Source organism: Felis catus, chromosome B3 (assembly GCF_018350175.1).
Source record: "Felis catus isolate Fca126 chromosome B3, F.catus_Fca126_mat1.0, whole genome shotgun sequence".
In the NCBI taxonomy this organism is placed as follows: domain Eukaryota; kingdom Metazoa; phylum Chordata; class Mammalia; order Carnivora; family Felidae; genus Felis; species Felis catus.
Window position 1 is genome coordinate 9,298,676 of NC_058373.1, and position 22,580 is coordinate 9,321,255.

Sequence of the window (22,580 nt, forward strand, 5' to 3'; positions counted from 1 at the left end):
TATTCCGAGAGACAGAGAGAGCTATAAAAATTACTGCAATTGGGTTGGCCCAGAAGGGAATAAGAGACACTCATTTGTTCAATCACATCTGAGCTCTAAGACCTGAGGGATCACTTCATCAGGCAGAGGTGTCTGTTTTCAAAGACTGTTAGCCCCCCATCCCATTGAGCCCCCAGAACATAGTACCTGGAACTAGTGCATGCTCAGTAAAGCTCTCTCCTTTCTCCTCTCTCTTCTTGTACCTCCTCCTACTCAGTCTCACCTTCTTACTATTAGGATGATGACTGCCGTTATCATCATTATTTATACATTGACATAAATTGGTTTTATGATAGAAGCAAAGAGTCCTTATGGTCTCAATTCCTTAGGAATTTTCAGAATGTAGATTTAACTGAATGAGGGGTGTGCCTTTACTAGCCTGAAGGATGGCATTTTTCCTAATTTACTTATGGGAGTAAATTGGCACTGACAGCAAACTCTACTCATCCCCTGCTCGGTGAGTTTGGGTGAATTTGGTAGGAGATGCCAAATCCTAACATTTGGGAATTAAAGGATGCCAAGACTGGGATACAGCATCTGTTACCAATAGCTAAACAAAGAATCAGGAACAGTGACACTAATAAAATTTAGGATACAGCTAAAATTCTAGAGGAGACTCAAAGCTCCACTCCTGAGGGTGACTGGCTTGTGCAGAGGGGAGAGAAATCTGAAAGCAAGACATGGGGCAGCTCAGTGTAGGGTCTGGTACCTTCCAGAAAGATCACGGGAAGGAGAATTTTCTAGGCTCCCCCTAATAATGCCTAAATGTCCCATGATAAATCAGCTAACCCTTGGTCAGCAGGGAAAAGGCATCTGAAGAAACTACTGCTCTCAGGATGACAGCATCATGTAGCGGCTCCCTTGGATCAGAAATGCCTGAAGAGGGAAAGCTAAGGCACAAGGTAGGTCTGTGCTGGGCTATCAAGGAAGGGGTGTCTACCTTCTACGAAAGGCTCCTTCTTCCCAGTAGACTAGAAGAATTCAAACACCAGGTTCTCATTGTTTATCACCATGGCTACATTTCAGATATGGTGTGCTCATAAAATTAGGAGCCCTAACCAATGAATTTAATTCCTCAAGCTTCCGGCCAGTACTCAGTCTAATAAATGTATGACCTTAAAAAAATTATAAGTTGTACGTATCTTCTCCCCAACACTCCTCTCAGGCAAGGAGAGAATCATGGACTAATATACTTTTAGCCTAAAGACTACCTAATCCAGGATTTGCATGAAAGGTCAGAAACTTCCCATTGAGAATATATGACCTGGATTTAGGTGCTACAGGAAACATAGCATTAAATATCACTGAATTACACAGAGAAAAATGTTTCGTCTCAGGAAAGTGTGTATTCTTCTCTTGGGAAATGTCTTTTAAAGTCTTAGTTATTAATGTATTTCCAATTCCTCTCCAATAGCTGCTATCTTTTCAGAAAAGTGAGAGCAGGCCTCAGGCTCAGAGACTCCACAGGCAATTGTGCTTAGCTGACTTTAACAGCACTGTGTTATTTATGTTAAATTTATTTTTGTGGCTACTTCCTATTTGTGCTAAGTGCTATTGCTATATTTATGGTTGCATGTAAATTGCCACCTTAAATGAAGTTAAGTTAAAAGGAACAAATTTACTAGAAAGAAATTATGTTAAGGAAACAATGGTATTGAGTAATAGTATTGCTGATCCAAAAGTATGAAAATACAGTCATGGAACTGGCAAACAAATGACTAAATTTTGAGGAAAAACTGACCTTATTCCGACTCCTCATTTTAGAGATGAAGGGGCTCAGTCAGTTGAGCATCCAACTTTGGCTTGGGTCATGATCTCCTGGTGAGTTTGAGCCCCACATGGGGCTGTCTGCTGACAGCAAGGAGATCCTCTGTCTCCCTCTCCCTCAGCCCCTCCCCCCTCTCAAAAACAAATAAACATTAAAAAAAATAAAACATTAAAGATGATGAAACCATGACCCAGAGGGTTATATGGCTGGTCCAGATCACATAGCCAATTAGCAGCAAAGCCAAGATTCGGACTTAGGCCTCCTGTTGCCCAGTGTCATGGGTGATCACGTAGAGTGGATGCTGTCAGTGTGCCTCCTTGGTTCCCCCTTCAGGACTGAGGTACAAATACCACCCCACCACCCCCACCACTGCAGGGAACCTTAGTGACTAGCACCTCTCACCTGTGCCCTGCCTCTGGGAATTGCTGTCAGGTAGAGTCTTTAAGGCCATGTCCCATATGTGGAAGCAGCCTGTGTCCAACTACTGGTCCCTGGTGCAGGGGCAGAGGTACAAGGGCTCACTCACCCTGCTGAAGAACAGGACAACTGCCAAAGGACCTTCCAAGTTCCAGAACTCCCTGTGGGATCAGACGGAGCCTTTGCTGTGGCTACACTGCATTTCAACTCCTCCCTCTGTCCAATCTTACTTCCCTAATTCCCCCGTGTATGGACCCCAGGCACTCCTCCAGGAAACTCCTGCACACAAGTCTCTGTCTCCAAATCTGTTTCCCGGGAAACTGATAAAACATCATATTTCCTAGTTTATATTTTATTTATTTATTTTTAAATATTTATTTTTGAAAGAGAGAGAGCATGAGCAGGGGAGGGACAGAGAGAGAGAGGGGGACAGAGGCTCTGTGCTGACAACAGTGAGCCAGATATGGGGCTCAAACTCACAAACCGAGAGAGAGATCATGACCAAAACCGAAGTCAGATGCTCAACTGACTGAGCCACCCAGGCATCTTTTGCATTTCCTATTTTAAAGGAAAATATGAAGTTACCTATCAGAATACCATATCATTAAGGAGAACAGAGCAAAAGCAAGTAAATAGAACATTTTAAAATATATGTTTTTTAAGTTTATTTATTTATTTTGAGTGAGAGCAGGGGAGGGGCAGAGAGAGAGAAAATCCCAAGCAGGCTTCATGTTGTCAGCACAGAGCTCGACACAGGACTCAGTCTCACAAACCGTGAGATCATGGCCTGAGCAGAAATCAAGAATCAGATGCTTAACCCACTGAGCCACCCAGACGTCCCTAGAACATTTTAATTAGCTGTGGCCAGATTAGAATTTTATAACACATTGCCAAAGTCAGCTATAAAGCTTAAACAGCAAGAAAACAAATGGAGTATGATAATAGGTAACACATATGAGTTTGAGGGGGATTTTTTGGGTCAGAAATGAATCATCAGATCTCAAACAAGAGCGTAAACTTCATCCATGGTGTCAGCTGTAGATTAAGCTCTAAGTTTTGGAGTGGCAAGTGCAAATACAGAGATTTGGATATTTGAATGTATATCTATATTCAGACAGTAATTTCCCAATATAGCTTTAAAGATATACCATTTTAAAGGAACTTCCAACATGATTCCAAAAATGTAAAATGAAATAGAAAATAATAAGGTTTCCTCACCCAACAAATTCAACAAACAATAAAGTACTGCTAGGTGTTTCATGGAACACAGACTTGAGTAAGGTAGGTACTGTCTCCATTTTCAAGGAATGGATAGCATATTGAAGACTGGGGACTCTATCATTATCTCTTTAAATATCACTACTCCATTCTGTCCTGTCCTACGAGCACTTCAACTAAAGGTAAGTTGGATCTTCTCACTCTATCCTCTATGGCTCTTACCTGCCCTTCTGCATGCTCAATCCTTTTGACCTTTTGTGCTTTGTTCTGGATGATTTCTGATGACCTGATTTTCACTTCTTTCTTCAGCCACGTCTAAACTGCAGTTAAACCTATCCATTGAGTCCTTTTTTTTTTTTTTTTAATTTTTTAACATTTATTTTGAAAGACAGAGTACAAGTGAGGGAGGGGCAGAGAGAGAGGGAGACACAGACTCTGAAGCAGGCTCCAGGTTCTGAGCTGTCAGCACAGAGCCCAATGCAGGGCTCAAACTCACAGACCGTGAGATCATGACCTGAGCCAAAGTTGGACACTTACCTGATTGAGCCACCCAGGCGCCCCAAACCTATCCATTGAGTTCTTAATTTAGATTATATTATTTTTCAGTTCAAGAATTTCCATGTGGCTCCTTTTCAAATCTTCCATATCACTTTTGATGGATTATAGTTCACTGCCAAATTTTTCACACTTGATCTTAATCTCTTTGAATGTAGTAACCGAAGCTCTCTTACATTCTGGGTCTGATAATTCCAGTTTTTGGAGTGCTGGTGGGTCTAATACTGTCATATTGTTTCTGTGATATTTATTCATATGGACTTATTTCCCCTTGGGCCTAGTTTTCAAATTATTGCTAGAATTTATGTAAGGCCTAGTATGACACTTTCTTCCACCAATGAGATTTTACTTTGTACTACCAGGCACCTAGAAGCTCTAGGGATCTGAGGTCACCTGTCTAATTCTTAAGATATTTCTAGGCCACCCAGACAAGGTGAAAAATGGGTCAATGTGAAGATTAGCTGGTGTTTAGTTTACTTTTACTTTTAGGAAGCAGCCCTTCAGGAATCAGCTCAAAGGTAGGGAGTAGTTTTCCAGGGTCCCTACTCTTGGCAAGTCCTGTCTCAACTCTTGTACCTCTAGATGTGCAAGGCCACAGAATGTACATACAACTCAGTCTTTCCAACCACACCTTCCAAAACAGTAAATGCCTCCAAGGCAGAAGACCCAGAATTCTGCTCACCTCTCTGGGTTTCCCACCTCTCCTGACCTTAGTCCATTAAATGTTCATTATCTTATTAGAATATTAATGCTCTTCAGAAAAAGTATTCCTGTTTTATCCACACTTTCTTAATTGGGTCCAGTGCAAGGGTTGTTCTGAATTATCTAATCTATTACTCAGGAGCAGAAGTTCATGGAAGGTTAGAGATTGTTTGAGATTCCTCTTCTTCCAAAAGTATACTGGGCATGTTGTTATCTCTTTATTTATAATAATGCTCTATAATCATTTATTCATATGTCGACCCAAGCAGTCACATGGCATAAATTCTTATTCAAACTGTAGGCAAATCCTCTAAGATTTAATTGCTTGGTTTAAGTGCATGTGTATGCTTTCCCAGGCACAGGGTCTGCAACTTTTGGGAGATTCTTGAATATATATCTGGTTCCTCTTCATACCATGAGCTCTGGGAGGACAAGGACCATGTCATATTTATTTTGGGATTCCCAATGCCTAATAAAAGTTTGTTGACTAGATAAAGAACATCTATATTTATAACAAAGCAAAGAACAGATGATTTAAGAGAGAAGTACAGATGCTTCTGGGTTACCTCAGAGGGAGGAGAAATATCATCTACTCAGATTATCAGGAAAGGGGGTTTTTTAGAGGGAAAGTAACATTTCAGTTGATCTATCAAAGGTACTTATGATTTTTACAAGTATAGATCAGGTATAAAAGACCAGGTTGTGTTATGGAGGCAAGAATATTGCACCCAGTTTGGAAACATGAGGGGAATATCTCAATTGGATAGAATTGTGGAGGTTCCCTTATGCAATTAGAACTTTCCTCTATTGGGGCCCCTGGGTAGCTCAGTCGGTTAAGCATCAGACTCTTGATTTCAGCCTGGGTCATGGTCTCATGGTTTGTGAGTTCAAGTTCTACATCAGGGGCTAATAGTGCTGAGCCTGCTTGGGGTTCTCTCTCTCTCCCTCACTCTCTTCCCCTCCCCCACTCACACACACTCTCTCTCTCTCAAAATAAATAAATGAAAACATTAGAAAAAAAAAAAAAAAAGAACTTACCTCTACTATTCTGACCTTGAAGAGCTCCATGGTATGAAACAAACCCAAATAAATACCTTGAGAAAGTGAAATCTTATGGTGTGGTTTGTTACCCTGAAATTATTCACAAAATTTGCTTGTGCATTTATCTGGGGGAAAGTGTCTTTAGATTTCAATGCCATCAGAATGTGATCTATGATTCCCTGCTTCCTGGAAGAAAAACAAAAGAATTAAGAGATTGAGAATCATTGCCCTTTAATTAAAAAAAAAAAAAAGACTACATATGAATTAACAAAGGTGTGTAGACACAGCTGAACATGTTACAGGTGCTGAGACTTCAGATCTTCCTCCAGAGACTTGGAGTAATGACAATAATGTGTTCTCAGCCAGTCACCCCAGAACAGAATGGTCCACGGAGCATTGGGGGACAGGTGTGACCACAGCATTCTGGATCTCATCCTTCCTGACATTAGTCATTAGCATTCAGGAGTCTTTCAATAGGATAGTGCATGGTTGATAATATTCTGAGAACCTTGCCACCCACTACCTAGTGCAGCCTCTGGAACAACAGAGTCATTCGATAAATGAACGAACCATAACAAGAGAGTCATAATATACCAACGAAGTAGATGATATTGCTGGGAAAATCTCCTAGCACTGAAATCTGAAAACTGTCAAAATACAGAGGATGCTGGCCCAGGGGATTCAAGTCAAACAGAAAGTCAGTGGCAGCATCCAAAATCAGCTCCGGCCTCCTGAAACCCAGCCAAGAAACCTTTTTATGTTCATTTTAAATAAACATTTATGTCAAATGTAAAGCTTCCAAATATTATCAAGCAGAGCTCTATTGTATGCTATCGAACTGGGATCTTCCAGGAAAGAAATTTGAAGGATATAAATTTAACTGTTTTGCCGCATGCTGGTGAAGTGTGGTATGGCAGAGAAGCTCTAGGAAAGCAGCAGGACTTAAGAAAAAGAGAATGGTGCCAGGTTAAATTTAAACATCATTAAGTATGAGAGTGAGATCATGGGGAAAAGTATGTCTTATGGTCAAAAATAATCAATGAAAATTAAGGAATGCAGTTGTCGTGATGAGCACCAAGTGATGTATGGAATTATTGAATCACTATATTATACACCTGAAACTAATATAACACTGTATGTAAAAAAAATAATAATCCATGAAAGAAAAGTTTGAAGAGCTGACTGTTGAAATGAAACATCTAACATCAAAGAATAAAAAACATAAAGTCAAATTCAAGTGAAACCCTAGAAGAAAATGTACTTATATTTATTTAGTATATGGTACATCCATATACTAAACTACTATATAATTACCACAAAATATTGAGCTGAATCTGTATGTGCTGCTTTGGAAGATGTTCAATTAAACTGATATGTTGGAAAAGCAAATTGAACAACAGTGTGTTAAAATGATAGAGACATAGGTACATAGTTATAGAAATATACATATTGCCGCATGTGTATAACCATCTAAAAGAAAAGACAGCAGACCCTTGTGTGTTCGTCTTCAGGAATAGGACTTCATGGGGGGATTTTTATTCCCTATAATTTATATTTATATATTAATAAATTTTTATCATAATGATCTTGTATTACTTTTTTCATTTCTATTATTAAAGTATAGTTGACATACAATGCTATATTAGTTTCAGGCATAAAACATAGTGATTCAGCAATTCGATACATTAAACAATGCTCTCAACATTGAGTGTAGTGACCATCTGTCACCATACAACATTATCATACTATCATTGACTTTATTCCCTATGCTGTACTTTTTATCTCCATGACTTATTTATTTTATAATTGGAAGTTTATACGTCTTAATCCCCTTCACCTACATCGCTGATTCACCTAGCCCCTGCCTTGTATTACTTCCTTAATAAGGAAAAAAACTATTTAGTGGTAACAAGGACAGATAAAAGGAAAAGGAATGCTGTAGCCTGATGAGTAATAGCAATGAGTAGTAGCAATCTAGAACCAAGCTGTGCCTGGGTTCAAGCCCTGATTCTCTTACTTATAGGGAGCAAGTGCCTTATGGTCCTCACCTGTACAATGAAGATAGTAATTGTACCTACCTTATAGGAGTGTTGCGAGATAACATGAAAAATGCTTAGAATATTTTCTGGCACAGAGTAAGTGCTCAACAAATGTAGGTGGCTCACAGCAAAAACACTCTTTCAATTTTAATACCCGTTTTTCTTCAAATATTATCATCTTAGCCTCTTCCTCATTGCAAAATTTTAGCTGTCACTTGGGGAATCTTTTTCCTTTAGAATATATATATATACTATATAATATATATAGTATATATGCCAGTACATGATATATACCAATATATATGAGGATGTATAATACATGTCTTATGATTTAATAATGAAAGTCAAGAACAAAATGAGATTTGCTTATAGCCTTTCTTTTATGAGAAATGAAAGATATCTGCATTGTCATAGGAACTACTTAGATTAATTCACGTCTTCAAAGGGATGGAATAAAGATGATTAGGATTCAAAAAAAAAAGATGATTAGGATTCAGAAATGCAGGGCATTGAACTGTACTGATTGGTGCGACCCAGAGATTAGAGATGTTAACACCACTTGGAGTCTTTTTTCTTTTCTTTTGTTTTTGGAAAGGTGGGGAGAGAGCTCATGACTGGACATTCATTGGAGATGCTGCCTTCTCCCCAAGTTCCCTAGGGAAAGTTTCATCAGATACCCAACTATGAAATCTAACCTTGCCTTTCATCTGAAACCTGAGGCTAATGCCATCCTTATCACCACCTGGCGTCCTGATCAGAAGCAGAATGGATCGCGTGACCTTTAGGAAGAAACTCTTTCTAAACCTCCACATCTGTTGCTTACGTTCTTCCTTCCAATCAAGGACCAGAATTCATGTCTACTCAAGACCTGCAGACAGTTGGCAGAGTCATTGGCTAGTGGAATCCACTAAACAGAGAAATGACCCTAGGTTTCCAATAGAACTAACTTTGCAAGCACTCAGGTCAGAATAGTTTCAACATGCCAGAAGTCAGTTTCCAGACCAGGAGAAATTCAACACTCATGGACCAGCAGTGATTTAATGTAGCATTGGCCTATAGTCATCATTTCCTAAATATGCTCCATGGCTCTCTAATATCCTATGAGACACTAGTGGGGTTTTCCCATAAAAACTATCCCATCCCCAAGATGGTTTGGAAGTGCTATATATTATATCCCCAACTCAATATACCATGTGCATTTTATTATTCAATTAACAAACATTTATTGAGCACCTACTATGATTTAGATAGTGCTTTAGGCAGTAGAGATAAGGAGTGAACAAGACAAATGAGATTGCTACCCTGATGGAAGAAGGGCGGGAGGAAACAAAGAATTATCAGAGAATATAAGTTCTATGCAGAGTCAAACTAGGGAAAGGAGACTTCGGGATCTGGTGGCTACTTGGGCCATCAAGACAAGTTCTCTCTGGGGGTGCCTGGGTGGCTCAGTCAGTTGAGCGTCCAACTTCGGCTCAGGTCATAACCTTGCAGTTTGTGAGTTTGAGCCCCGCGTCGGGCTCTGTGCTTACAGCTCAGAATGGAGCCTGCTTCCGATTCTGTGTCTCCCTCTCTCACTACCCCTCCCCCACTCTCTCTCTCTTTCAAAAATAAACATTAAAAATTTAAAAAAAAAAAGAGAAGTTCTCTCTGAGTAAAGGACATTTAAACTGAGAGGTGAAAGACATAAATGCTTAAAAAGATTTTAGAAGATTAATATCCTTTCAGTAAAGAAATCTAGTAAATTTATGACATTTCAAATCCATCTGTCACTAAGACCCTTTGTGAGGGCATTGGCATCCCAGAGAAACTGGTGTTCTATAGAACCTAGTTTGAGAAGTGCTTGTTTGACCATATCTTGTGCTGGTACTGCTGTTGGATGCAACCAAGTGGAGAACAGTTGCCTCTGAAACTGATTTAATGCTGATAAAATGGCCTTGAAAGTCCACCCCTGGAGGGCTGATGGACACTAGCACTATGTCCACTAATACACAGAAAAGTGAAGGCAACAGCAGCAGAAATGACTTGGGATGTGGCTTCTAAACTGTGCATTTCAGGTTCTATAAGACTTGCCCCCAGAGGAACTCTGACATCCAGAGCATCATTTGATATGATGCCTTGGCAAGAAGGATATCCTGGTTATTGAGTAGGACACCCATGGAAGATGAGGGGAGCTCCCCCACTCATGGCATTTTGCATCTCAGCAGGCCCCCGCTGCACCATTCTCTCTTTCCACCCCACCTCCCACCTTTCTTACCAGGCTGATGCCCAAAGGCCTCCAGACTGGCTCAGCAAACCACTGCCCACTGGCTAAATCTGGCCCTTTATTTTTGTAAATAAAGTTTTACTGGAACGTAGCTATGCCCATTCACTTGCATGTCATCTACAACTACAGCGACAGGATTGAACAGTTGGCGACAGAGGTCCTATGGCCTGCAAAACCTAAAAATTAGCTATCTGGCCTTGACTGAGTTTGCTGACCCCTGCCTCCGGCACTTGTTCTCCACCCTCTTGGCCAATCCTCCCAGACTCACAGGGACAGTTGCTCTCCTTCCCAGGTATGCCAAGTCGGGGGGGGGGGGCAGGGGGACTGCATTTTCCCAGTAGACACTTACCACCTGGAAAAACTGGTTCAGATTCTTCTCGATGCCCTTCCTTTCCCTCAGAGAGTCAATACACCTGGAGATTGACACCTGTCGATACCACTGATGTCAGAGTCCCTCTGCTCAAATTGCAGCAATGCCACTCACTCACTTTGTGACAGTGAGAAATTTGTCAACCTCTCCAGTTTTCTGTTTTAGAGCTTTAAAATGAGGATGAGAATACTACTTGCCTCTTAGGATTCCCTCAAGGACTAAATGATACAATGCGTGTGAAGGACTTTGCACAGCTCCTGACTGTTCAATAAATGTAAATTATTATTTTAACTATTACTATGAGGGGGACCACATAGGGGGAACCGAACACACAGAATGTGAATCTGACAAAGTCTCTCCATGCAAAGAATCTCAAGCCAGGTCCAACTACAAATATGGATTGAGCACATTTGGGCAAGGATGTGGAGGTCCAGAACTCTCACAAAGTAATGGTATTTACATGGCTAATAGGTGCTTATTTTGGAGCACCCATTCTTGAAAAGTGTTCTTTCCTACTAAACTTATTATCAGCTCCACTCCTGGATGTATACCCAACAGACATGCATACCTGTGCTCCCAGAAACATGTACTAGAATGTTCACGACAACACTGTTTGTTAGAACCCAAAAAAGGAAACTACCCCAAGTATCATCAACTCCAGAAAGGACAAATAAATGGTGGCATATTCACATGATGTAATGCTCTTCGGCAATGAGAATATGAACAATCTGCCACTACAGGCAGCCACATGGAGGAAGTACAGAATGCTGAGTCAAAAGAGGATTGGCTGCAGTGCTCTGTTTATATGAAGTACAGAGCATGCACGACTAATCTGTGGTGTTAGAAACAAGGCTAGTGGCCACAATGGGGGAGAAGTGATTGAGGGGGTTAAGAGTAATGGAGTTTACCATTACTTCATCTGGGCACTAGCTATATGGATGGATTCAGTTTGCAAAAAATTATTTTAAAAAAGGAAAGAAAGAGGGGAAGGAAGAAAAATGGGAGGGAGAGAAAGAAGGAGGGAGAGAGGAGGGAGGAAAGAAGGAAGGAAGGAGGGAAGGAGAAAGAAGGGAGAGAGGGAGGGAGGGAAGAGGGAGGAAGGACAGAAAGGAAAAATATGTAGTGAGCACATACTTTGTACCATTCTGTTTGCTTCCATGTCCTTTGTTCCACTTATTCTTTTTTTTTTAAAGATTTATTTATTTATTTTGAGAGAGAGAGAGAAAGCAGGAGAGGAGCAGAGAGAGAGGAGAGAGAGAATCCCAAGCAGGCTCCACTTTGTCAATGTAGAGCCTGACACAGGGCTCGATCCCACAAACAATGAGATCATGACCTGAGCCTAAATCAACAATCAGACACTTAACCAACTGAGCCACCCAGGTGCCCCTGTTCCACTTGTTCATTTATTCCCAGCATCTCTGCTATTAATCTCTCCCTCATCCTACATACACACCCCTTTCTCTAACAAGAGTGTGGCTTGGAGATCTATCAATTTGAAGTGATATTTTATCACTCACGGAAAAAGTATGGATCCCACCAACCCTCAACTTCCTTCACTTCAGGTTTGACAAAAGGATCTGGAGGTCACACCCGAGAGGGTGCGTTTCTCCCCAGCCTGCTTGAGTTGTAGATACCTGTTCCACCCTTACAGATACAGTAACTGGGAACCCAGACCAACTTCCCCTCCTTGGTTACAAATGTCCCCAACTCCCAGGGCCCCAACTAAGACTATTTAGCTTTTGTAAGAGTGGTTCCATTAGAAAACATCATGCTAGGTGAAATAAGCCAGACACAAAAGGACAAACACCATAAAAGTCCATTCATATGAAGTACCTGGAATAGTCAAATTCACAGAGACAGAAAGTACAAGGGTGGTTGCCAGGAGCTGGGGGAGCGGGAAATTAGTGTCTAATGTGTACCAAGTTTCCAGTTTGGGGAATTGAAAAAGTTCTAGAGACAGATGGCAGTGATGGTTGTACAACAACACGAATATACTTAATGCCACTGATCGCTACGCTTAGAAATGATTAAGACGGTAAATTTCATGTTATGTATATTTTACCACCATAACAAAAAAAAGAGTGGTTCCAGTTTTAGTAACTGAGTAAATTGTAGAGTAAATGTTGCCAGGTTACAGATTCCTACTGTGGGTGTGGGTCTCTCTGTTGGCCATTTGCTTCAACACGTCATCAGTAATGCCAAATTTCCAATTACATCTCAAAGCAATGCTGGCCCCATGTCCCTCAGCCCCTACCCTGTGGAGGTGGGTGTTCAAGGAAGCAATCAGATCCAGAATCTGGGCTCAGGGAATAGAAATGCCAACTGCTCTCAACTCCCAAGTGAGGACAGGACTTTTCAACTCAATGCTGGTCTTTGGAATATAGCCATGTGATCAGAGCTGCTTTGACACAAGAACATTTGAATGCTGCCTCTAACATAATTTGTTCCTTCCAAATTACAAAACGAGAGAGAGAGGGAGAGAGAGAGAGAGAGAGAGAGAGAGAGAGAGAGAGAGAGAGAGAGAGAGAAATGTTTAAAACAGTTCTCCTTTCCCAATCCCTGAGCTTCAACATCCCAGGCTTTCTCCCAGGGTGGGATTAGGAAGAGAAATAGGCTTAGTTTGGGGTGAGATGCAGAATTGAGTTAGGTGACAGGAAAGGTCTGCAGGTTGGGGCTGGAGGCTGGGGACAGGATAGGAAGAGGACCAGGGACAGAAGGTAGGTCAGGGATGGGGAGGTTGGGGGGAACACATCACATTATTTGACAAGAGAAAGCAGTGACACCTCCATGTCAAAAGATCCGCTGTCTAATTAGCTTAAATTTTTTTTGATGTTTATTTTGAGAGAGAGACAGAGACAGAGAGAGCACTAGCAGGGAAGGGGCAGAGAGAGAGACACACACAGAATCCGAAGCAGGCTTCAGGCTCTGAGCTGTCAGCACAGAGCCTGACGCAGGGCTCAAACCCACCAATTAGCTTTAGAACTGTTGCCTTGGCTGAATGTCCTGTGGCCACCACCACCCACATTTAGGGATAGGCAGCCATCCCCAAGGGCATGGTTAGATCTGAAGTTTGCACTCAAGACTCTCTAGCATTTCGGCAAACTTACGTTTCTATCTCCTTTCTTCTTCTTCATGTACTTTCAGTTTTAATCAAACTCAGTGCCAAGGCAAGTCCTGAATCCTCTCCACACTTTTTGGGCATGGGGAAGATCACTGAGCACCCTCCCCACTCTGGGAATCATACCTTCCCCTGCTGAAATCTGACCCATTTTACAAGGCTTTCCCTGAACCTCCAGCCAAGAGGAGTTTCTTTTCCCAACTTCTATAGAATTTTCTTTTGATGTTTACCTTCACCATGGCATTCATTGCATACAGACCTGCTCTACAAATATTTTTATCCTCCCACCTTTTCATTTTAACATTGTATTTTCATGGGAGCAGGGACTGTGTTTAATTATAGTGATTGCTATTTATCGGACACATACCACCATGCTTAGCTCTTTACATGCATTTTTCTCTAAACATATAATAAGCCTGTGAGTAGGAAGAGTAATTCTCATTTTTCATATGAAAAAAAATTCAGGAAAGAGAAGTTCAATAGTTTCTCCTGAGTCACAAAAGTTTCACCTGGCTGAGCCAAGATCCAATGACCTTGCTCTTCTTAACACGTCATCCTACCAAATAGTGTCCTCTGGATCTCTTCTAGCACACAGAAAGCTATAGAGCATGGATGGATGGATGGATGGATGGATGGATGGATGGATGGATGGATGAATGGAAGGATGGAACGATGGATGAAGTGATAGATGGAGGGAAAGATGGATGGATGGATGGATGGATGGATGGATGGATGGATGGATGGAAAGACAGATGGAGGGATGGATGGATGGAAAGATGGAAAGATGAATGGAGGGATGGATGAAGAAATGGATAGAGAGATGGATATTAAAAATATCTAATTGACCCAAATCAAAAGTGTTACCTTCCTTTATCAAGAGTTATTTACCCACATAACAAAACAATATATGGAAGATTTTAGTTCTAAATAAAACTCCCCCCTTTCATAGAGAATCCATACACCTCAACCTTCAGTTTCCATCAGGCTAAAGTAGTGCCCTCAAACAAAGAATGACTGGGCATTCCCTAGGTCATGTAAGCAATGTAGTCCAGTGGAAGGACTTTGGAGTGACAAGATATGCTTCACATCCTTCTTCTAGGGATTTGCTAAGTTTCTGTCATGGACCTTAAGCATCCTAATCTTCCCTTGAGGGGCAGTGTCCTCCTTTACAAGACAGAACAACCACACCTCCCTCACAGGTGGCAGAGAGAGTGATGTTAGGTAATGAATGTGAAAACTTGGCAGAGAGCAGACCCTTAATAAATGTTCATTTTTTTCCAATCTCTAATTCCAAAGAACTTAAGTAGCTGTGAAAGCAACAGTTTCTTGAAAAACAAAACACCGAATAAAGTTTTCTCTCCAGTTCCATCTCAGCATACGCCCACACACCACCATCCACTTCATGCCCTAGTTTGACCGGCACCAAGTACTCCTTAGACACGGATGCTAATTCTTGCCCACTTTGTTCCTTTTTCATTTGATGCATGTTCTTATGGGATTTTTCTTTTTCTTAGCTTCTACTGGTGCTTGAAATTAAAACAGACTTCAGTTTGTTTTCATGTTTGTGTTGCGGTTGAGGTAGAGCTCTCCAAAACCCTCAGACAGTCTCAGACTCCCCAAAAGAGATAAAATCTGTGATCTCTAGAAAGCGTACAACAGTGCTTGATACCTAAAAGGAAAAATCTCCCCTTGATTTGTCCAAACCTTTCTGTTTATGTCCAGAAGGAAAGCTCCATTTCTGTGCCACCTGGCCCTTTTGATGTACAATAGATGGAGATCCCCACATCTTCCGCACAGAATTCTAGAAAGGAAATTTCCAAGCACATGTTTTGAAACACAACTCCCAAGAGTTGTGAATGAAACATATCAATCACCGTTTTTTTCACTCATCCCCTCTTTGCAGCCCAGGGGCTGAAATCACCTGTTGTCTTGGAAATAATCCTTGGAAGAAGAAGTCCAAGGGGAAAAGTAAAGTTGTGGTCCCATCCGGGTTTTCTATTATCTTAGCTTAATACTAAGATTATATCAGCTTAATGCTAACTCAAGGCAGGAAGCTTCACATCCTGCAGCCTGGTTCACAATCCATAATAGATAATGTTCCTGAAGCCCAAGTTGAGAAAAGGAGTTCACTGTGCACATTTGGCAACGATGCCAACGTAGAATTCGGTTTGAGCTATAACATAAAATAATAAAGTACAAATGCAAATAGCAAAACTGTGCCCACATTGCGGCTCAGAGTGTGCCAAAGCTGACCGAATAATGATACATTTTTCATGTGTTGATAAGGGATTTAATTGGCATGTTGTAGGATGCCTCCGGGTGAGGGCTCACGGCATCAGAGCTGGCGTGGAGCCCACATCCTGCTACCCTGGCAGCTCCCCATCCTTCCCATTAGCTCAACCCACATGGAGACATGCGAGAGGGACAGAATGAGACACCTCCCTTTTACCCAAGTATACTGGAGCCCACCCAGAGAAAAAAGCAGGGCAGGTTGATGAAAAGGGTAGGCTAGTGTTCCCAGCTTCTCCACTGTGACTCGACTGGGGAAGTCATAAAAACTACAGGCATTTGAGCAGTCATTTATAGTTTACAAACACTTTTCAAATGGATTCTCTTAATCCTCGCACAAAGCACTGAGGAACATATTTTTATTGTCTTCTTTTTATAGATATAGAAATGAAGGCTCAGAGAGGTTGAGGGACTTGCCCAAGGACATACAGCTGGTAAGTGCCAGAAATGGGGACGGGGTCCAATTCTTTCTGTCTCTCACACCTGCGCTGTGGGCTGCCTCTTCCCTCACCCAGGCCCTCGAGACTCAATCTGATTTTCTGCCTCAAACCCCAGCTGTGAATCAGGGACTTGGAAAATGTCTGGGTAAAAATCTGATTCTCATACCTTCAGGACAGAGGTAAGCTGTACATAAACTGAGGTAGGAAAAGTCACCTCTCCCTTTCGCATTTGCACAGCAAAAGGTAACAGGTGGAAACTGACTATTCCTTCATGACCTGGTTTTATTATTGTGCCCCCCAAAGGCAGAAGTGGTGATGTTCTGGGATGGGGATTTCTACTAACATGTCATGGGGACATTTGTCATTTCTGTGCTTGCTTTTTCTGTTTATCTGTTCTCCTTCTCTTTCTCCCTTCCCTTGGCAATGTTCTGGGGGTGCTCCTGAAAGACACAAGGAACTCATACTGAGCTCACATCCTGCTCAGACATAACCACTGTCTTCCTCAGAGGTTTGAGAAGCAATACAAAGCCTTCTATCAGCTTCATGCATGAGGAAGGAGGTACTGGCTTGAATTAATAAGAACTTCGGGATTTCCCAATCAAAAGCATTTTGGCAATCCAGAAAGCTGGCAGTCCTCAAGGGTAGAGCATCAAACCCATCGTGAAACATCATTCCACAGAACGTCTGCTCTGGGTTCTCTTTTTTAAAAGTATGTCAGAGTTCTAACTAATTGTCAAGACAGGAACAGGCCTCATGGAGACACTTTGAGAGGGCTGGGCCAGGAACCCAAATCAATTCTACAACTAGATTCTGATCAGCCAAGCACACAGGGGAAGCATGTTCCGGTTATTTTAATGTTCTGGTTAATTGGGAACTAAGTAGGGTATATTGAACATAATTAAATCTTTCTTTGATGATTGAGAATCTTGCATTGCCCTGGAGCGATCATTCTAAATATCAATTATAAATCCCCACTGGTGGGAATACAGGAGATTGAGTTGAACCTGCAGTGACTTCCGGCACCAACTGCAAATTTACTTTGAGGTCCACTCCCACCCCCGCCCCCATACTTCTAGCCCAGATGCATTCTTGCCTTTTATGCATCAGACAGAATGAGTCAAAAGACTATAAGTCAACCCGATATAGAAGTTCTTTGGTGCTAGTCTCAGTTTCTCTATCAAGCAGTTATATGACCTTGGGGAAGCTATTTCACTTCTGAGACTCAGTTTTTTTGTCCACTGGAAGGTTGGATTTATTGGTTCTTAGATTTTTTAGGGATACAGATTTCCTTAAGAATCAGAAGAAAACTAAGACAGCTTTTCAGAGCAGGGGAAAATGAACGTAAGGACAAAACATTTCCACTCTAAATCAGGAGATGGGGTCATGGGGTCCCTGAAGCCCATCTTCTGGAGAGGCCTGTCTATGGACTTCAGGTCTAGGATCCTGAATCAAAAGACCTCTCAGTACCCTTTGAGCCCTGGCATTCCCAGAATCAGGTTAAGTGCAAGCATCTACCCAAGTCTTAGGGCAGTGGTTCTGGCCCTTAACTGCACAATGAGTCCACCTAGGGAGTTTGCTCCAATCAGGTTCAGGTTGCTCCCCAGACCAATTAAATCCAAATTCTGGTGAATGGGTCCCAGGCATCACCAATCTCTAACACCCTGCAGGTGATTCTAGTGCACAGACAAATTTGCAAACTACTACTCTAGGACAAGAATTCTCACAACCAGGAGTGAACAGAATCACACAAGGGGAGGCAGCTTCCCAGGCCCCTGCCCCTGGTGATTCCAATTCATTCTGGCCACATCCCACCTGGGAAGACGCACTCGTAGCAGGCATCCTAGGCAGTTCTGATGCAGACCCCTCTTTGGGAAGCCCTGTGGTAGGCATGGAGCAGAGGAAGCCCAGAGGAGTCCTCTCCCCTGCTCCCCCTTTTCCTTCCATGTTGTTCTAGGTGATCCCCACGGCTCTCCTGCCAGGCCTTCATTTGCCAGACACACGTTTTCTCCATCTTGCCCATCTCTAGCAAACCCGGATCTTTCAGCCCGAGCCTCTAATCCCATCAGGTTCAATAATTGTAGCAGAGCACACTCATCGACATGGTTGTAGTTAATATTTAAAGACCATAGCATCACTTAGGTCAGCCTCAAGGTGAGAGCTGCTGCTGGCTCCTGTGTGCTCTTGCTGGTTGGCAAACTGGCCACTGGTGCCAGAGAGGACTCTGCGGGAGCACAGCTCCAAGGCAGGCTGGCCGGCAGAGACCCAGCCTGCTGGGCCCCACACCCTTCCACCCCTTCCTACCTGAAGCGTGCGCAGCAGGACCTGCAGCCCACTGGCTTCTTGTTCGGCCATCCCTTCCTTGGGTCTCGGGGAACCGGCTGCCTGCGGCCAGATCGGGGCTGGAGAGGCAGCGGCTGCCAAGCTGACCTCGCTGCCCACCTCGCGGGAGCCTGCTGCACGGAGGCCTCAGCTGCACATGCTGCTGAGTGTGAAGTCACCGCGCTGCAACCCTAGCCCTCGGCTCAGGCGCAAATGCCCCCCGACTCCCACTGTGGGGATTAGGTGAGCCCCGGCCCGGGGAGGGCTGAGCATTTGGGCATGGGGGTGGAGAGGGCACCAGCGTGAGTCACTCACCCACCTCCAGGCCCACGCAGGAGCCACCCTGGATGGCTGACAGGCATTCCCAGCTGACCTGGTCAGACTCCCTGCAGAGGCTCGCTCGGCCCTCCCCGCTTGTCCCCTCCCGTTATTTTGGTCTGTTGCCGGCTCCCGGGTAACAGGAGACCCAAGGCTGCTTGCACAACCATGCAGGCAGGGCACAGAAGCCCAGGGCCCCCTGAGGTCCCAGAATCAGGGACTGGAGCTCTGGCCGAGAAGGAAATAACTGCTGCGGGCATCTACAAGCGGGGTCCCTTATGTAACCTGTTATGTCCCACCGCACCCCGATGGAGGACAGTCTGTTAGTACCCCATCTTTGTTTTCAAATGAGAAAACCGAGGCGTGGAGGTGTTAAGCCCTAAGAAAACAGCTCTCAAAGAGACAAGCTGGCCCTGAGGCACAGGCACTAACCATAAAGCCATCCTGCCTCCTCCTGTTGCAAACACATTGATACAGGTAACGGAGCTCCACGCACCTGCCCTGCCTGAGTGTCCTCAGGACCAATGTGGGATCCGTGATCTCTTTCTGTGTCCTCCGCTTGAGTGTGTGAGAAGGGTTTTAGTGGCTAATTGGTCACCCAATCCTTCTCCCCGTGTCAACACCTAACAGTCCGTTAGGTGCCAGCTTTTCAGAATGTGGTTGGGTGCCTCACCGGGAAGCCTGTTAGACCCCACCACAGAGCTCTGGAATCAGAGTCTACGTTTTCCCAAGATCCCCAGAAGAATCAAAGCTGGTTAACAAACTTACCATAGCGGCACCAGGGTGGCTCAAACACCCAACTCAATTTCAGCTCAGGTCATAATCTCACATTTTGTGGGTTCAAGCCCTGCATCAGGCTCTGCGCTGACAGTGCAGGGCCTGCTTGGGATTCTCTCTCTCTCCCTCTCTCTCTGCCCCTCCCCCACTCATTCATGCTCTCTCTCTCTCAAAATAAATAAACTTAAAAAAAATTACCAGCAGATTAAAGTTTGGGAAGCCCCTGGGTTTTGTTTTGTTTTTTGTTTTTAATATATATATTTTTAGGGTGCCTGGGTGGCTCAGTCGGTTAAGCGTCCAACTTTGGCTGAGGTCATGATCTCACAGTTCGTGGGTTCGAGCCCCACATCGGGCTCTGTGCTGACAGCTCAGAGCCTGGAGCCTGTTTTGGACTCTGTGTCTTCCTCTCCCTCTGCTCCTCCCCCATCCACGCTCTGTCTCTCTTTCTCTCTCAAAAATAAACATTAATATATATACATATAATATATTTTTATTATTGAGAGGGTATGAGTGGGGGAGGGGCAGAGAGAGAGGGAAACAGACAATCCCAAGTAGGCTCTGAGCTGACAGAAGAGCGCCCGACGCAGGGTGTGAACTCATGAGCTATGAGGTCGTGACCTGAGCTAAAGTTGGACACTTGGGGCACTTGGGTGGCTCAGTCGGTTGGGTGACCCACTTTGACTCAGGTCATGATCTCACAGCTCATGAGATGGAGCCCCACGTTGGGCTCTGTTCTGACAGCTCAGAGCCTGGAGCCTGCTTTGGCTTCTGTGTCTCCCTCTCTGTCTGTCCCTCCCCTACTCACACACTGTCGCTGTCTCTCTCAAAAATAAAAAATAATTAAAAAAAATTTTTTTAATTTAAACTCAGATACTCAACCGAATGAGCCACCCAGGCGCCCCCAGGAAGCCCCTGTTTTGACCATACTGATTACATTGCCAGGACAGCCTGTGTGTTTGATGTCTGACAGTTCTCACCCCAATAACTGGGGGCCAGCAGACACACAGCACAACTTCAGGGTGTGAAATTGGAGAGTGAGCTCACTGAGGTTCATGACCGACTGAGAGCACAGCTAGACAGAAAGATCTCGGCTCACAGCCAACTCCCCCATGCAGAGATTGGGGAGCTTTCGTGAGCATCAAAGCATCCAGCCAGCAGCTGTGCAAGCACAGTTGTGACAGAGGGAAGAGAGTGCGTTTCATGATCTTCGTTGGCCTAAATGTCCTAAAGTCCTGAGTCAGGAGTCAGCACCTCAGACATTCTCTTCTCAAAGCCAGGCCTGGCCAAGCCCTCAAATTCAAGGACAAATGCATGTGGTTCCTGCCTTCCGGAAACTTCTACTTATAATGGCTTTAAATGTGAGAACTTCCACCGAACTGATTGTGACATCTCATGTTTACTCAGTGGGGGTGGGGGTTGAGCCTCTCTTGTCTCCTCACACTTTCTACCTCCTTCAATGGCAGGGGGAACAAATGAAGACCCCTAAGGATTTCCATCTTCTGTGAATGGTGGAGCTTTTCAGGGACCATGATCTATGATCTTCTAGGGTCTAGGGGCACAGGGAGAAGTGAACAGTCCCCGTGTGATTATCTTAACAGCAGATTCTTCCATTCCTCAAATGCAGTATAAAGAAAAGGGAAGGGTGGGGGGAATAAAACCTCCCCATATATACCTAAAGAGCAGTTTAAAGAAAAACCACCTTCATAGTGGAGAATTCATAAATAGTACCTCTGATGACATAACTAAAGGAATTATGGTCATACTCCCTTATGTTAGCATTCAGGTAAAATTGTCCCCATTTGAGAGGCACCTGGGTGGCTCAGTCGCTCAGTCCAACTTCAGCTCAGGTCATGATCTTGTGGTTTGTGACTCTGATCCCCACATCAGGCTCTGTGCTGACAACTTGGAGCCTGGATCCAGCTTCAGATTCTGTGTCTCTCCCCCCACCCACCTCTGCCCCTCCCCCACTAGCGTGCTCTCTCACGTGCGGGCACACTCTCTCTCTCTCTAAAACATAAAGAAACATTACAAAAAAAAAATGTCCCCATTTGACAAGGTGTCTTAGTTCAACTCACTGGAACTGTGTAGCACCAAGTGAGGTAAAAACCCTCTACAGAAAGGGATCACCCTCTTCTACTCAATGACACCTTTCCCAAGCTACACCATGAACCTTGTTTCCAGTAAGATCCTTAGGAAGTAAGGCAAGTAGTGTACCCCCTTTTTCTCTGGAGACATACCTGTGTCACATGGCCAGCTTTGTTCCACTACTACACCACCCCCCACAAAGCTTCACCCTCTAGAGAACCATCACCCACTTGCTCATGTGGAGACACATGGATGCCAGACTAGGAATAAAGTTCTGGTTTGTGTCCTCTGATTTTCTAACAAAGTTAGGGCTCGCTTCTAGCTTGATTTCAGCTCTCTGTTACTCCTTCAACATACTCCACCTGTTGATCCCCCAATACTCACACCTCAACATTGCCCTGTGGGGACCCAGCAACCCTGATCCCACTATCCTCATCTCAGCAGAAACTTTTCTACTCTCAAATTGGATGGGAAAGCCCCAGCAGTGCCTGCATCCATACCTCCCTTTTCTGGATTCCATCTTAATGAGAGTCCAGTTCTGTTTGTGGACTGATTAATTTACTCTGAATATGAATGGGTGATAGTAGCTTACTGTGCGCTTTCCCATTAGTATTTGAATTTTAGCAGGGACTTTTCTAAAAGGCAGGAGCTGAGGCCCAAGCTTGGATAATACAGTATCTCGCCCACAGTTGATTGAAATGAGTGCCCATTAAACCACATGGGGCAGCCAACAGGGGAAGGCCAGGCCCTGGGGCAGGCCAGGGAGGAGGCTGCTTCATGTAGAAGACAAAGGCCTTCCTACTTGTTTCTCTCTGTACCTTC

General features: G+C 43.7%; 1 protein-coding gene across 3 annotated transcripts in view; it reads right to left on the reverse strand.

Moving 5' to 3' along the window:
• AGBL1 (AGBL carboxypeptidase 1) overlaps positions 1-18,974 on the reverse strand; it is an 843,888-nt gene extending 824,914 nt beyond the window's left edge. For 2 of the 3 annotated variants that reach the window (XM_045058839.1, XM_011282742.4), the window contains exon 1: positions 18,561-18,974. In XM_045058839.1, coding sequence (XP_044914774.1) covers positions 18,561-18,611 — 51 coding nt within the window. In that variant the 5' untranslated portion in view covers positions 18,612-18,974. The remainder of the gene's footprint in view (positions 1-18,560) is intronic. The other variant, XM_045058840.1, reaches the window with a different exon arrangement.
• Between the last annotated feature and the right edge of the window lie 3,606 nt (positions 18,975-22,580).